This window comes from Balaenoptera musculus, chromosome 5 (assembly GCF_009873245.2).
Source record: "Balaenoptera musculus isolate JJ_BM4_2016_0621 chromosome 5, mBalMus1.pri.v3, whole genome shotgun sequence".
Classification (NCBI taxonomy): Eukaryota; Metazoa; Chordata; class Mammalia; order Artiodactyla; family Balaenopteridae; genus Balaenoptera; species Balaenoptera musculus.
Window position 1 is genome coordinate 22,583,701 of NC_045789.1, and position 16,736 is coordinate 22,600,436.

The 16,736-nt window shown below is 54.3% G+C and overlaps 1 protein-coding gene across 6 annotated transcripts in view; it reads right to left on the bottom strand.

Moving 5' to 3' along the window:
- The window catches only part of PPP2R2C (protein phosphatase 2 regulatory subunit Bgamma), a 165,710-nt gene that overhangs the window by 62,724 nt on the left and 86,250 nt on the right, over nt 1–16,736 (bottom strand). For 5 of the 6 annotated variants that reach the window (XR_005019941.1, XR_005019940.1, XR_005019939.1 and 2 more), the window contains exons 3-5: nt 14,684–14,849; nt 11,987–12,099; nt 6,434–6,611 (exon numbers count right to left, since the gene is read on the bottom strand). Coding sequence is in view for 3 of the 6 variants with exons in the window: in XM_036852380.1 (XP_036708275.1) it covers nt 6,434–6,611; nt 11,987–12,099; nt 14,684–14,849 (457 nt within the window). In the remaining 3 variants the exon portion in view is untranslated. The other variant, XM_036852383.1, reaches the window with a different exon arrangement.

Here is a 16,736-nt window from a genome sequence, read left to right on the forward strand (position 1 = left end):
TATCCTAAGACCAGATGGAAACTGTAAACTTCCTCCCTCCAAAGTCACCATTTACAACCATTCATAAGCACCTACGATGTGCCAGGCCCTGCATTATGGGTGGGGACACAGAGAGGGCTCAGCCTGGGTTCTTAATCCCAAGGGTTTCAGCAGAAAATGGGGGAGGCATTCATACTAACAGATGATGAAAGCCCACTGTGACCAGCGAGTGTGGGCCCAGAGGGACTGGGAGGGGTGCAGAGTGGACAGAGCAGAGGTGACCAGGCAAAGGGGGCTGTGAGTGATACATGTGGGCAAACGGGAGCCAGCCAGGCTACAGGAGGGAGAAAGGGTCCTCCAGAGAAGGATCAGCGGAAGGCAGGGCACTGCCCGCACCCCTGCAGCACGAAGGGAAACCCAGTGACGTGAAGGTGTGGGCAAGCCTGACGCACAGGACTCTGGGGAGGTGGGCAAAGGCTGGTCACCAAGAGCTGCCGGGCACTGTTGAGGGATCTGGACATTCTCCAGGTGCTGCTGGGGACCACTGAGAGCTCTACACAGGGGACTGATGTGGTCAGACCAGAGGCTCTGATGAGCCACTCTCAAAGCTCTGTAGAGGGCCAGCTGGCTGGGCAAGGTGGGATTCAGGCAACGGTCCAGGCAGGAACGGTACGACCTGAGCTGGGCCTTGGTTAGGGTGGAGAGGAGGGCATGATTCCAGAGCCATCGGGGGAGAATGGAAAGTGCTTGGCACCTCTTTCCATTCTGTGGGTGAGAGAGAGGAAGGAGGCTGGAAGCCTCGGTGGCAGACAGAGGCGCTGCACCGGGTATGTGCCTGGCACACGGCAGAGGCTCAGGAAGTCCCAGGCTCCTCTCCCTCTGTTCAGAGCAGCCAAGTCTAGAATTAGAAGAGGAAAGGTCCTCTGAGTCAGCTTTATCACTATTCTTACTGGTGAAAACAATGCCCACTTTTTTCGGTTTTCCTTTCTCTTAAAAACCGTTGCTAAAAATCAATTCTGCCTAAGTAGAAAGTGTTACTATTTGGACACAAGGCGATGGTAACATAGCAGAAAACTCCCAGTGGCCTTGAGGACTGAACAGCAGCATCAGGGCAAATCGAGACATTGAAGAGCAAGAGTTAAAGGAATGTGAACCCCTAGGTCCAGAATCCCCCAGGAGGTACTTGCTCTAAAGGTGTTTCAAAATTCAGAGCAATTCCCCAGCTCAGCGCGGAGTCACAGCTGCCTTTCTGGCCTCCTCCCACGTTGGAAATGAAACGCCTTTTCTAATTACTTGGCTGCTATCAGACCCATCATCACACCTACGACCCGCAGTCCTGACACCTTTCTTGCCAGGGGAGGCTGAACGCCATGGGACGGTGCCAGGTGTCTCTGCTCTGGGTCCCTGTGTCTTGTCACTCTGGTAGCCAAGCCACAGCAGGCCATGGGGAGTGCCTCGTGCAACATCATTCCCTGATGAACTGATCTAACCAAGGGACATTTCCACAGCCACCACATACCCTGGAGATTCCACTCAGCTGCTTCTGTCTGCCTAATTGGTCCTTAGGTTCTACAGGCAAGGGCTGCCTTGAGCTCGGCCCTGGTGTCCCCAGCATTCTGTAATGTTCACACTCCCCTATCTCTAAGGGCCAAAACATTTGTATATTTTGATCAACTAGCAATTCATTTTCACAAAATTAAAGGCTACACACAGGTTTAACGGAGTTATGTGGCAAGATCTGCAGCCAGAGAAGCCCCTCTGGCATCCCACGGGGACCCCCAATGCACTGATGCTCCCCTCTTGTCACTAGCTGTCACCTCCTCACCTGGCTTAGATTCTGGAGCCAACCATTATTCTCACTCCCTTGCATATGCCATCAGCCCCATGCCTGCATCTTCACTTTGCAAACCCACTACCCTGGCTCCCTTTCCACCTACTCTACCCCTGCGGCCATGCAGCAAAACGTGGCTGGAGAAAAACTCACTCTACTGTGCTCACTGGTCCCACTCGTTCCCCACAGCACGTATCGCTTGCTCATGTACTGGATATTTTGCCTGTTTATTATACTAACGGTTTATCAACATTAAATTATATGTCCGTTCCAGGAGGGCATGGATCTTTGTCTCTTTAATTCAAGCACTGGGCACAGGGCCTGGCACACAGTAGGTGCTCACTAAATATACTGGTGAACGGTGTACCCTCCAGTGTGTGGACAGGGCACAATCTGTGTTAGGAGGTGGAGCTGGCAGTAGTGACTGGGCAGGTCTGCCTGCAGTCCTGGGATGGGTTAGTCCTCTTTCCTTAATAACAACTAACCTGTTCCAATGCCCTCTGGCCACCTCAGTCCAAAAGTCAGTTATGATACAGCCCCATATCTACAAAGTCTATATTTTAACCATCGATCTACCTCCCGGCTTCTTGCCCATGGCCACGCTCCGCCCTACCCATCTCCATGTCTCCCGGGATCTACTCGGTCTCCTGGCTTCCAGACTCGTCTGCTGGACTCCATTCCACCCACAACACAAGCCCACAGCCCCCAGGGGGCCCCCTGCAAGGTGACCAGTGCTGCTCCCCTGTTTACGGTGCATCGATAGCTTCTTACCACCTGATAGCAGTTAGGGAGGTAGACAGTCTTCAGAACACAGACTCAGACACCAAGCAAGGCTTTCAGTTACTGATACTTTCTAGTCCTTTTGCTGAACGAGGGAGAAGGTCTCTGTTTGCGGGATCATATCTCTAATCCCTGAAGTACTTCTTCATCCCCACGTCTGACAGAAGGAACTAGCCTCAGGGTCTAACACGCAGCATTTACGGAGTCTGCACATGTGGCTATTTAACTCGAAATGTGAATTCATTCAGACTGTATGAAATAAAAAATTCTGTTCCTCAGTCACCCTAGCCACATTTTAGGTACTCCATAGGCACACGTGACTGGAAACCACCATACCGCACAGTGCAAATAGAGAACTTTTCCAGTATCACAGAAAGTTCTACTGGACAGGGCTGAAGATGGATTTTATTCCCATTTTTTTTTTCAGGGCATTTATCTCTATAGCTACCTCCTATTTATGGTATGTGATATGTTTCACTTTCATTTATGGTAGTAAAATTAAAGTCCCTTTCAAAATGCATTTATTTAGGCAAAATTAAAGCTACTTGACTTAAAGAAAATTAATAAAAATTAGAAAAAGATTGGAAAAGTAAATGAAAGAACGCACGGTGTACAGATGTAGTAATACTTGCAAAGGAGGTTTGCAAATGATCGATGTTTGGAGATTGTGGTCCCCGGGAGGAAGTCCCCCACTCACACCATCAGCCAGGCCCGCTGCAGCTGTCCTGGCCACCTCCCACCTTCCTGCCTCATCACGTCACCCCCGCCCACCCTGGGCCCTTCGGTAGCCTCCTCAAGCCACTGGGAGCATCTTAACCCTGCCTCCTTCTCAGTCCTCCCTGCTAGCCTAGGCACAGTGTGTAGACCTGAGTTACAGCAAGGATGGCACCGCTGGTACCACCCAGGTCAGGGCTGGGTCTCCCAGCAGTGCATGAGGCCCTTGAGGAAGAAGCTGAGTTTCTTTTATTTGTCCCTGTGTCCCTGGGGCTCAGCATGGAGCCTGGGACAGAAGAGGAATTGATGGTTAAATGAACGAAATTAAACAATCCCTTAGCTGCAGGGCTTGGCAATTTTTAAAGGGCCTCAGCATTCACGGTGTCATTGAGTCCTTATAACAGCCCAGGGAGATAAATTGGTCAGGGTTTACGGTCCCCACCCTAGTCCTAGGATAAGGAAACCCAGGCTCCAGGAGGGTGGGTGCCTCCGTCCCAAGGCTGCAGCCCGAGGGCAAGGCAAGGAGTACTGGGCCAGGCCACAGGACTCTGTCCCGGGCAGGGGGACTTTGGGCCGAACCCCGGTCTCCCCAAGCCTGCATTTCCTCATCCGTAAAGTTGGGTGATGATAACATTGCCACTGATTGGCAGCTTTCATGCCACTGTGAGCGCCAAGTGAGACTGTGAATGGCAAGCTGCTCTGTAAACTGTAGAGTGCTGTGCAGGAAGCTGAGGACGGCTAGCCGCAGTCCCGTGAGTCCCACGCCTGCCCCGTTTGCAGACCTGGAGTTCCTGTGTGACTCCTCATTTTATTCTGCTGGGAAGCAGGTCAGCACCTCAGACTTGGCAGTGGATGTCTGTCTGTGCCGCCCACCACGAGGGGCCCCCAGCTCCTGGAGCAGTGCTTCTCCCAAGGAGACCACTCTTCCCAGATTCAGACACTGTGCTGGAGGTGGAGCTGACCCCTCCAGCACCAGGGAGGGTCCTGGCCAACCAGAGCATTGCACCCCCAACAGTAATGGGTTCAGGGGTGCCCCTGAGGCCCAGGCAGAGCCCATGGGGTGCCACCTGGGGACTTGGTGGGACAGTTCAGAGAGGGCGGGTCTATTTTCTCCTGGACTTTACCCTGGGAGGGCGGGGCCTGAACTGCTGGTGTCAACTCACCACCGTGTGGAGGCTGAAGCCAGAGCAGAGATCAGAAGCAAGAAGCAGAGAGCCTTCCCACGACACTGTCTGAGCCCCTGGATCCGTCTGCATCTGCAGCTCTCTTGGCTCCATAAGTCAGTAAATGTCTGTTTTGGGTGAGCCAGCTGGAGAGGGGTGTTCTGACCCCTGACTAGCTGGTGTCTAAGCACCAGGGATAGGGGTGGGACCTGCTGGGGTTTGAGCCTGAATGGAGGGTCCAGCAGAGGACCGGCCCAGCCTTGCCCTCTCCATCCAGCCAGACTGAGCTCCCACCCCTCAAAGCAGCTCCAGCCCCAGCTCCTCCTGGAACCTTCCCGACCACCCCGATTCAATTCTGCCTTCCTGGCCCTGAGCACTAAGGAGGGAGGAAGGAAACAGATGCTAATGTTTCCTGACAGGCTTTAAGCACCGGTTTGGTGTTGGCGTGTCTCACAGGGGCTTGCTGAACACACTGCCGTCCTATGGGGGAAGGGTTAGTAACTGAGGCTCAAGAGGGGTGCAGTGACTCGCCAAGGTCACAGAGCCTAAGGTGGCAGAAGCAGACTCCCAGAGACTCACAATGGCTCCTCCGAAGCCCAGGCGTTTGCCCCGCACCCTCTTGCTGGGCTCAGGGAACGTCAGATGCTTGCTCTCAGCCCTCCCAGCTCCCTTCCTCCTGGTTCCGAGGTCTCCCTGCCCTGTGGTCTCTGGCCAGTTTCTGGCTCTCGGCCCCCCAGAAGCCATTTGTCACTCCTTCTCTCCTCCAAACTCCCCCGGACTGCTCCCTTCTCTGCCCCACTCCCTCCCCCCCAGTTCTGGCTTCTGCTCCAAGGGACACAGCCCGATCCTGACCTGTGAGAGGGCGGCACAGCAGGCACGACCCCCTGTGTTGGGAGCTTCTCGTGGCAGGAGCTGTATGGTCTCAGCTCCGGGTGTCCAGGGCCACCTGGCACCCAGCACCAAGTGGACAGTCAGAGACAGCTCTTCGGGGGGGTCATCCCACCTTCTTCCACCCCACGTCTGGGCAACATCCTTCACAAAGGGCAGTTGGGTGGAAAGGTTGGAAGTGAGGACTTGGGGCTGGAGCACCTGGGTTTGAACCCAGCTTTCCACTGGCTGCTGTGAGCTTTAAACAAGTTAGCCCGGGCTCTCTGTGACTCAGTTTCCTCATCGTAAAGAACCTACCTCCCAGAATTACTGTGAGGATGAATCGAGTTCACATTAACACGTGTTTATCAGGCACAGAGCCTCACTGTGCATTATTACTATTATTATTACTGTTGTTGTTGTTATTTGTCTGTAGAATAGTGACACCTGTAGGTAGTAACCTGCCTGCTCTGTCCACTGTAGCCCTCATTGGGCCAAGCCTCAGCCTGGGCCCCTCTTCAGGCCCATGTTCTTTCTTCACCAGTCAGTGGGGGCTGGAGTCAATCCTATAATCCTATTGCCCAGACACAGGGGGCCACCAAGCAGGGCTGCCTACCTTGACCCCATCCAGCTGGGCTTATGACACCCCACTTGTCCCTCTAAGCCCTGGGCGGGACCCCAAGGTTGTTCATCAAACACTGATGCACCTGCCTCAGGCCCAGGGAGGAAGGTCCAGAGAAGCCTTCAGTCGACTGTCTCAGGGTGGTCGACCACCCCTTGTCCAGGAGGGCTGACCCAGGACTCCATCCCCTCCATGGTCCCCGGTGAGGCCCTCAGATGACGGGATGATGGCCACCCTGGAGGAGACGAGGGGTCAAATGTAACCCTCGGCAGCCACAGTTGTAAAGTTTTCATAAACTCATCATGATTCCAAACCTCGGCCTCATTCACACACTGTGAGCCAGGAGGCACCCCGCTGAAGAGGCTGAACAAAGCAGAAGCTCCCAAGCCAGCTCGCTTACAGCAGGCCAACTGACGTCCCACCCGGGAGCCACCCGGCCCGCGGCGTCAACGGTGGGGCCGCGGCAGGAAAGGATACTGAAGCTCCGGTCGGTGATGGCCAGGTGCCAGAGGTTGATGCGCAGGTCGTCCGCGGACATGTACGTCTCGCAGTCACTGTTGACGGAGATGGAGTTGATGTGGTAGGTGTGGCCATTGGCGAAGACCCTCCGGGGGCTCACCTCCACCATCAGATCCATAGGCTTCAGCACGGGCACCTGCGGGGAGGCGGGGCGGTCAGAGCAGGGGGAGAGGTGATGGGGGAGGGGTGCTGGCAGGAAACGTCCAGGGCCACGTGATCAAAAGGAGAGGCCAGGAGAGGCCAGGAGCGCGCCAGTGGGTGTCCATCCTGCTCGTGTCAGAAGTAAGCAATGCCACGTGGCCACGTCCATCAGCACCAGCCCTGCAGGGAAGCCTTGCCTCCTTTGCTTGGCCTCCTGGGATTGGTTCTGAACCTGCTGCGTGACTTTGAATGAATGGCTGAACCCCTCTGAACCCCAATTTCCTCATTTCTAAAATGGAAGAAGATACCGTGGCAGAGCCAGATTGTCCACCAAACATTTGTGTCCCCTTGTCACGGGGAAGTGGCTGCCCAGGCAGGGACTACATTTCCCAGCTGCCCTTGCAGCTGGGTGTGGCCACATGACTGTTCTGACCAATGAGGTGTGAGCACAGTGATGCCTTGCACTTGGGCGCCAAGGCTTAACGGTTAAGAGGCAGCTGTGCCTTCTCCACCCCCTTCCCTTTCCACAGCCAGAAGGTGAGGATCCAGGCTTTAGGGATGGAGGCACATGGGATGGAAAGAGCCTGTGTCCCTGCAGGAGAGCCGTGTGCCATACAGGATGCCTATACCAGAGCTTTCCTTGAGTGAGAAATACATTTCTGTGTACTCTGCCCTGGGGCTGTTACAGCCGCTGGTGTTAGCGGAACTCGTACAAACTCCCAGAGGCAGTGTCAGATAGCATGCCTTTGCTTCTCTCTGCACCCTCTGCCTGGAATGCTCACCCCCTTTGGACACCTAGTGAACCCCAACTCCTCCTGCAAGATCTGGAGTTAACAGCCCTTTGATGTACAGCCTGCCACATCCCTGCTCACCGCCAGCACGCTGCACACACTGCTCTCAGGGCTCTCGGTGTGCACTGCGGGGTGTTTTGGGCACGACTCCCCGTTCCAGTAAACTGTAAGGTCTTCAAAGGTACAGACAGACAGACACGGCCTCATCGATCTCTCCCTGGCCTGGCCCCAGGAAATGAGGGCTGGCATTGACATCCCCATGTGACCGATGAGAAGACTGGATGCCAAGATGAACTGGGCTTCCTAAGTCACAGAGGCAGGAAATGACAGAGCCAGGACCAGAAGCCAGGTGTGACTGCGCCCAGGGCATCACGGTGCAAAGGTGTAGACCTGAAACCTGACTTCGGCTTCAACCCTGCCCGGCCGCTTACTAGTGTTACCTCCATTGCGGCCTTCACCTCTCTGGGCCTCAGTTTCCTTATCTATAAACTGGGTAATGCTGGTGCCTGCTCAGGGCTTCTGTGAGGATTCCATGAGTTGATGCAGGTCAAGTGCGCCTGGAACATCACTCGGTCCACAGTGCCCTCCTCCCCCTCCTCGGGAGGTGACTAGGGTGGCTGAGCCAGGGCTTACACAGCCACAGTTTCCAGAGTGGGCCCTGGATGGGGGTGGGGGGGAGGGGGGTGCTGCAGGGGCAGTGGGAATTGTGCCCAGGAGAGCGGCAGCAAGGCCACCCTTGGAGTGAGGAAGAGAGCAGATTCCGGTGAAGGGGGATGCAGACCTTTGTCAGCTAGCTGCAGGGCTCCTGAGCCCCGGGCAGCAAGCACCAGGTAGAATGGCATGAATCCAATCAGAACTGGGGGGCAGCAGGCGATGGGGGACCCACTGCTTGCACTCACGTGGGAGAGAAGACAATAGGCTGATACACGTGTGTGTGTGTGTGTGTGTGTGTGTGTGTGTGTGGTTTCAGGAAGCAGTAGGTGCTCTAAAGAAAAATAAAATAGGTGAGGGGACAGCGTGACAGGGCAGCAGGGGCTGGTGCCCGGCTGGAAGGGTGACCAGGAGGTGACATATGGGGAGGGGCTGAAACAGGCTGACGTGGGACCCTAGAGAATCTCCTTCTCCCAGGGGACCTCCCCCAAACCCACCTACTCTTAGGCTGGGCCTGGGGCTCCCTGGGGCTCCCACGGCCCTGTAATCCCCCATTACGGCCTTGACCACGTGGTAAGTTGTTGCCTTCTTGTTTGTTTCCCCAATGGACTGGGCAGCACTTAGGGGCGCTGTGTGTCTTCTTGTGTTCATCTCTGTATCTCTGGTACTCAGCCCAGGGCCCAGCACAGACAGGTCTTCAGGTGAATGAGTAAATGGGTGAGTCAATGAACAAATGAGCTATGTCCCTCCCTGGGGGACAGATGAGATGGGAGGTGACAGCTTTGGTGCTGCAGTGGGGGTGGGCAAGCACTAAGCGTTCCTTTTGGTACAAAGGCAGCTCTGCAGCTGCCATGAGATGTTCTCATGTACCAGGGCGCCCAGTGTGAGCCTGTGTGGGTGCGTGAGCCTGGGTGTGCATGCATGAGTGTGTCAGTGTGCACATGCACGTGCCCGAGTGTGCATGTGTGTGTATGCAGTATCGGTGTGCATGCCCACCTGGCTCTGGGTGGTTCTTGTGTTGAGTCTGTGCTTCGGGACTGTCTGCCCGCGTGTCAGTGTTGGCGTGTCTGGGCCCCTCTATGGGGCCTTCCGCATGTCCGCCGGTGTCAGATATTCTACGTCAGCTCCGAATCTTGCCTTCCCTTCCCTCAGGGCATGGCCACCACCTGCCCTGGGGATCCCTGGAGTCTCTCTCAAGCCACACCTGCTCCTGGAGAAGGTCAGGGCATTGCTGGCCTAGCAAAGTCTCAGCATCTCAGTCTGCTTCCCCCTCCTTCCCGCAACGTTGTTTTCCCCTGGCAGCCTTGGAACTGTTCACCCAGTGCTCCAGCCATGCACCGCCACCCCCAGGCCATATTTCAAAGCCAGAAAGCAAAGAGAGGAGAGGAAGAGGGAAGAGAAACCTGCCCTGAAGGTTTGGAGGTTTCATGAATAAAACTTTCCCCGCACCTGTGCTCTTCCAGAAGGCACAGTGTAGTCAAGGTGAAGGGCAGGAGGACAGACACATGAACACTAAGGACAGAGCAGTGTGGGATGCAAAAGGCTAGAGGGGACAGAGAAGGATAAGGATTCATCTGGCTCGTGTAGGAAAGACTTTCAGAGGTGGAGGGTAATAGGGTTTTAAAGGATGAATAGGAGTTCACCAAATAAACAAGGTAGAGAAAGGCATTCCTGTGTGTCCCTGTGTCACAGAGCTGACCTCCAGTGTGGGGGTGACTCCATGTCTATTTCCTTGGGGGTCTGGGTACACTTTGGGGGTAGGCACTCAATCTCACCTTGCTCAGCTCTGGGATCCCAGAGACCTAGCACAGGGCCTAGCAGAGAGCAGGTTCTCGGTAAATAACAGCTGCCTCTGGCACAAATGGCCCAGATTAGGTAGAGAGCTTCACAGGGTTCGGGAGGCTTGGGTGAACTGGGGAGGAGACAAGGTGAGAGGCTGGATGAGGAAAGACCCAGGCACCCACGTTCTTTCCCCCTTTCTTCTCCTCCAGCCTTAGTTTACAGTTAAGTGCCATTTCGGGATGTGTGTGACATACAGAGAAAAATCTCAGACTCTGGGTGGGAAATAAACAAGATTCCCATGGGCCACTGGCTCTGCCACAAATGCCAGGCCAATCAAGAGGTGATAATTGCCTCCTCCCACCAGATGAAACCCTCATAAACTTTCTTGGGGCTTGGAGGTGGGGGGAGTGGGGGGCACCCTCACTCCTGTTATTCAGTGTCAAAGCTAATTGGCTTCCCTGCTTTCTCAGAATTTATTTGTGCAATTTGCCAGTCATTTAGAGGCCAATGTGTTTAAACATTTATTCCTCCTTCTGGGAACAACATTGATTGCCATTTCATATTTATGACAGTCGGCTGGGTGCTGAGTGCGGGGCGCTTGCTAAGCCGTTGCAGAAAAAACGAGTCACTATCTCCTGTTTGCTGGTGAGGAAACTGAGGCACAGAGCAGGGAAACGGCCACAGCCGTCTGACCAGCGGTGGGTGGGTCCGTGAGCAGTTTGGGAGCCTGGAGGGGCCTTAGCACCACCGCCTGCTCGGAGCAGCAAACACAGCTACAGTAGGAACCCAGGGAGACAGCATTCTGTGTGATGTGAACTCAGACCTTTCAAATCTGCTTAAGAGCGCAGTCACCTCCCGACGCTCATCCTCCTTCAGTCTTGGGACTCTGAGGCCCCCTCCCTGAGCAGGGCCTGTCCCAGGCTTAGACCAGATCTGCCCTCAGACTCTTCATTCACTGCGGCCTCCTGGTGCCTAGAGAAGGGCTGGGCGGCACACAGCAGGTGCTCAGTAAGTGTGGCTGAATGAATAAATCTGGCAGCACCTCCAGCAAACACATGGGTGGCTGAAAGCACCCACCCTCTTCCAGGCACGGTTCTGGAAGCCAGAGACGGATAAGGCGGCCTCAGTGTGCTTCCTGCAAGAAGCCGCTAACCATCCCCATGGCTCCCCTGGGAGGCAGGAACTTCACTTCGACTTCACGGAGGAGATTGGATGCTGACTGTGGAGCTAGACTTCCCTGGGTTTGGATCCAGCTCTCAGTTTCCTCATCTGTAAAATGGGGATGATAATCACATACCCACTATAGGATTTTGCTGAGGTCTGAATGATTTTACAGCCAGAGTGCTTGGGAGACCCATGCTCAAGTGTCTGTTCTTGTTCCAGATGAGGAATCAGAGGCTCGTGGTCGCCGATAGCCCTGCTCAGGGTCACACCACCAGGACACGGTGGAGGCAGTATTTGAACCCAGGTCCTGTGACTCCAGGACTCTGTCATATCTCCCAGCCTCCCCGCTGAAGAAACATGAGTCCTTTTGCTTTTAATCGCGTTGGGAGCAAAAGTTTACCTTCACACGGCTCTGCCACTTCACCTTCCAGGCCGCTCTTACATCAAGGCAATCTTTGCACTGAGCCTTCCTAAAGGCTGCAAGAATCACAAGTTCTGGGTGTCCCTCTGACCCTCAGCAAAGGCCTGGGAACCCACAAAGCTCCGCTCACAGGTTCTCCTCCTGGCTCTGCCACTTGCTCAGCTGAGCTGCTCTGGGAGAGTTGCTGCCTCTCTCTGGGCCTCCGTTTCCCTATTTGTATAACAAGGGATTAGAGAACACATGCTCTCCAGCCTCGGGTGCAGCTGAAAAGGGCTTCCTGGACACGCATCACCTCGCCTCATCATCACCGCGCCTCATCCTCACGAGACTTCCAGAAGAAAGATGATCCTCTCTGCTTTGCTGGGGAGGAAACTGAGGCACAGCGCAGGAAAATGAGGGTGGCCACCCAGCAAGTAAGCAGCCCGGCTTCTTAAGTTCTGGATCGGAACCTGACTGTGGTTCGGATCGCCAAGGACCTTCCAGTCCTGAAATCCTCGCCATGTAATAAACAAAGCACAGCTGCTCTTCGCTTGCCGGAACCGTCCATGTGCCACATCTTACCTGCAGTGACGTCACCGTGGACAGGTCCTTCAGCTTCCCCTCCTCATCTTTCAGGTTATAACCCTCGGGCCTCTTATCACGTTCGGTAATCTTCCATAGTTTGATAGTTTTATCTTTAAAAATAGAACAAAGTGAAACAAGACGCATGATGAACACCAGCATGGAGAATGGAGTACCCACCTGAGTCTGCTAGATAAGGGCGCATCAACCCACAAGTTACTTAACCTTATCCTGTTCTTGGACATGAAGTTTCTTTCTAATCCGACTCCTTCTGTCAACTGATGCAACGAACACCTTTGCAAAGGGAACGTTTGTCGTCATGCTCGAGCTCCTCCCAATTGATCCCAAAGGTGAAACTGCTGGGTCAAAGGGCATGACCCTTTCAAGGGCAGTTATCAGTCTTTCAACTAATTTCCGCAAAAACTGTACTAACGAAGCTTCCTGTTTTTTACCCTTCGTTGGCATCCTATTTCCTGAGATGCATCCCGCCCATCCAGAAACCCAGCTCTCCCAAAGCCTCACTTCTCTGGAATCCTGCCAAGAACATCAAAAGCGTAACCTTTACCAGCTGTGATGGTTCATTTTAGATGTCAACTTGGCTAAGCCACGCTACTCAGGTATTTGGTCAAATGTGTGGATGTCGCTCTGAAGGTATTTTTTTAGATGAGATTAACATTTAAATCCGTGGACTAGAGCAGATTATCCTCCACAATGTGGGCGGGCCTCCTCCAATCAGCTGAGGGCTTTAGAGAAAAATGACCAAGGTCCCCTGAGGAAGAGCGAGCTCTGCCAGCAGGTGGCCTTCACACTCGAGCTGTAGCATCGGCCCTGCACTGGGTCTCCAGCCCGCCCTGCAGATTTTGGACTTGCCAGCCTCCACAGTCAGGCGCGCCAATTCCTTAAAATAAACCTCTCCTTATATATCTATATCTAAGTCTACATCTATACCCATATCTCTGTCTACACTCACACTCACACATACACCCATCCTATTTTGTTTCTCTGAGAACCCTGACTAGTACAGCAGCCAAAACAATCACTTCCACGCTCCTGAGGAGGAAGGGGAGAAAATTGCTATCAGTTAAACACTTGACAGGTGCCCAGGGACAGGTTACTAGGAAAGGGTGGAGCTGGGATTCAAAACCGGGGGTGGGAAGCTTTGAGGGTGTGGGTGTTAGGAAATTCCTGAAGCTGACCTTTCCTCCAAAGAGGCAGGCGGAGAATGACACTCGCTGTTACGTGATTAAAAAGAAAAAAGCAGCACGTGAACGAGGCTCAGTTGCCGGCCCTGTTCTAAGCTTGTTTTAATGTTATTCCCTTCCATCTTCCCCAAAACCCTATGAGGCAAGAACAACCATCAAGTTCAGAAGAGGAAGGGCCAGGGTGTTAACTGCATTAGGGGCTCCTGCCCGGGGTGACCTATGCTGGTGGTGCGGGACCTCCCACTACCTCTGTTCCAGCACCTGGAAGGGCCCCTCTGGCTCTGAGACGGGGTTTGCTGAACATGACTCCGTGCCAGGCACCCCTCAGGGGACACAGACAATCAGAATGGCAGGAGCTCCAGAGGGCAAGCCCTGGAGGGTCAGCAGGGGTGGGAAGGCCCACGGGAGGGACACCTCGCTCTGCTGAGAGGTCAGGGAAGGCTCAGTGGGAGCTGACACCCAGCGGAGGCCTAAGGGATGAGGCGGGGTGTTGGCCAGGTGGAGGCAGGAAGAGCCGGCCTTCGGGCACAGAGATGGGTTGGTGGCTTGAGTCTGACCGGTTTCAGGGATGCCGTAAAGACCGCCCTAAGGAGTCTGACTCCCTTGGGAAGGCAGGTGGCATCATCTTATAAGACTCGTCCACGCTGGAGCAGTACTGGCTGGTCTTGGGGTGCTGGGTGGGCAACACCTCCCTCCACCCTTGTTGCAACTCCAGAGGGAGCACAGGTGAGGAAACTGAGGCTCAGAGAAGCAAGGCCACTCCCCAAGGTCCCCAGGCTGGGACAGAAGCCAGGACCCTCCTAGCTCCCACCCCAGGTGCCTTTTATGATGGGGATGAGAGGCGAAGGAGGATGAGGAGGTGGACGTGAATGTGGGAAGCGGGGCCTCTGGCTCCAGGCCCGCTGCTGGTAGAGGCAAGATGGCCCCAGGAACCGCAGCCTCTGAGTGGACCACAGCAAAGCAGGGGTCTGTCCGGGAGCCTCCTTGGGGATGCGTACCGTCTCCCAGAGGCAGATGGCCAGCGGCCAGGCAACCAGTGCTCCGCCTGCACCATCTGTTGAGGACCCCAGATCATCCAGTGACACCCTCCACTCTGGGGTGGTCTGGGATTCTGGGGGTTGTGGACAAAGAGGCAAGTCTGAATTGAGTGTTCATTGTTTTCCTTGACCTGGCCTCCTTTGTCCGTCCCCAAATTAAAGTATTCACGGACACGCTCAAAGAGCTGCTATTTACAGCAGAGGGAATAAGCCCCCGTCCGACCACCAGGAGAGGGTGAGCAAGTGTATTCACTGCATGGAATTTACCCGCTGCTCAAAATACTATTTTTCAGGAGTTCTAAAGACCTAGAAAGACCTAGAAAAATGCTCACAATGTGAGGTGAAAAATGGCATTTGATGACAAATTGCTACAGTACGTGTGCACAAGAGCACGCATGCCTACACACACGTGCACACGCATGCACATGCACACGCCCAGACCGGCCCGGCCGCCTCACCGTTGGTAGACAGCAGGGAGTGGGCAGCATTCTGCTGAGGGAGCCACTTGATCTTGTTGATCTTCTCCTCTATCTCCAGACTCTTGAGATAGTCGAACTCCGGCTCGTGGCTCTGGAAAGTGCTGTAGACGTCATACTCGCCCTGGCTGTGTGGCGCATTTTTACTCTGCAAGGAAACCAGACCCTGAGCTCCAGGATGGTGGGGCGGGGCGGAAGCCGGCCCTGGGACAGGGACGGGACTGGTCAAACCCACGCAGGGCCTGGAACAGCCATGGCGACCGGGCATCCAAGCAAGGGTCCAAGGAAACTCTCTGCTTGTTCAATGGCCAGTGCCTTGCTGTGCAGCCATGGCCAAGCTCCATCACCTCCTCCGTCCAGGAAGCGAGAACAAGGGCAACCACGCCAGCTCATGTTTACTGAGCACCTGCTGTACACAGGACACTGAGCTAAGTGCTTCTCACGCCTCCTCTCATTCTATCCTCGACGCCCCTCTGTGACGGGCACCATGACTCCCTCCACTTTACAGATGAGCAAGCAGAGGCTCAGAGGTGAATCGATCCCCCCCCCCCCGCAAAGCCACATGTCCACAAAGTGCTGTCACTCACTCCACTGAGGTCTGGCTGGCACCAAGGCCAAGGCTCTGATCTGCTCCTCACATCCTTGTGTCCAACTTGGGTCTGACTCGAGGAATGAACACATTTTGGAGCAGATTAAACATTGAGGCCAGACACCCTGCAAGGTCAGACAGACATCGGGATAGACTGGGATAGGGTATCCTCCCCCCAACTTTCCTGAGCGGGTCCCCTTCTGGTTTAGGCAGCCAAGCTCATTAGAGTAAGGACTTCCTGGTGGAACCCCCAAAATAGTGAGGTGGTGAGTCCCTCGCAAGTACCAGGGACCACTTCCTGGTAGACAATTCAAGTTTATATGACAACATGAAACTACAACTAAAACTGCCTGGGAGCAAAACAAAGACAGTCAACCAAGCACAATTTCAAGTTTTCTGTTGGCTTTTCAAAAGTATCTATTTCTATATTTCTTTTCCTGTTGTGCTTTTGGAAAGCTTTAAAGTTCTTCAATATTTTTGCCTCTAATTCACTTCATCTCCTGTAAGCACTGGCTATGGAGAAGGTCAGTGGGACCAGAATTAAGAAAAAACTTAAAGGAGAAATATTCAAAACTGAGAAACTTGCGCATTTACCAATTTAATTTCTTTCTGCAATTTGGCAAAAAGGAGACTTGGCTTTGCAGTCCCCAGTGGGATCCTCTGGTCCTTCTCATGAATCAAAGTGCTCTAGCCACAGTACAAGGCTTATTAGATAACCAGTTTCTCAGCTATCTGCTTTCTGGCTGTGTGTTCTTGGTAAGTTATTGCAACCCTCTGAGCTCTGATCTCCTCATCTGTAAAATGAGGACGATAATAGCACCTAATGGCACCACGAGGGCTGTCACGAGGGAGGGTCACAGGAGTGAACACAGGTGACGTCAGACCGCAGGGAACATCACCTGTGGGGAGGATGCTGAGGAATTGAGGGGGGCAGGATGGCACTGCAGCTCCTCTCCCCCCTGCATCCTTCCCTCCTGCCCCCTCTTCTCCTTCTCTTCCTCGTCCTGCTTCCCCCATCCTCCCTCCCCCTTCCCTCCCCCCTTCCTCTCCTCCCCCCACCTTGGTGTCACATTAGATCCTGTCTTCGGCATCTAATCCCAGCCCTGAAAGGCAGGGTGGTGTGTGAGTGACAGACCACACCCGGTCTCGGTTTCCATCCCTGGTCTTTGCTCACCAGCTGGGTGACCCTGCAGGCGTCCTCATCTATGAAACGGGGTGTCAGTCCCCACCCTCAGAGGTGGGCAGTGAAGAGTAAATGGGAAGAGCACGTGGAGAACGAAGTCACGAGTCTGCATGTAGTAGGTGCTCAACAAATGGGGCCTTTTAACCACCAGGTTCTTCCAGTGGTTCAGACAACAGACCTCACTGGGGCAAGGCCCGGGGCTGAGCAAAAGCGCCAGCCCCCGACAGAGGGCCACCCCACAGCTGCGGAGGGGTCCATCCTCC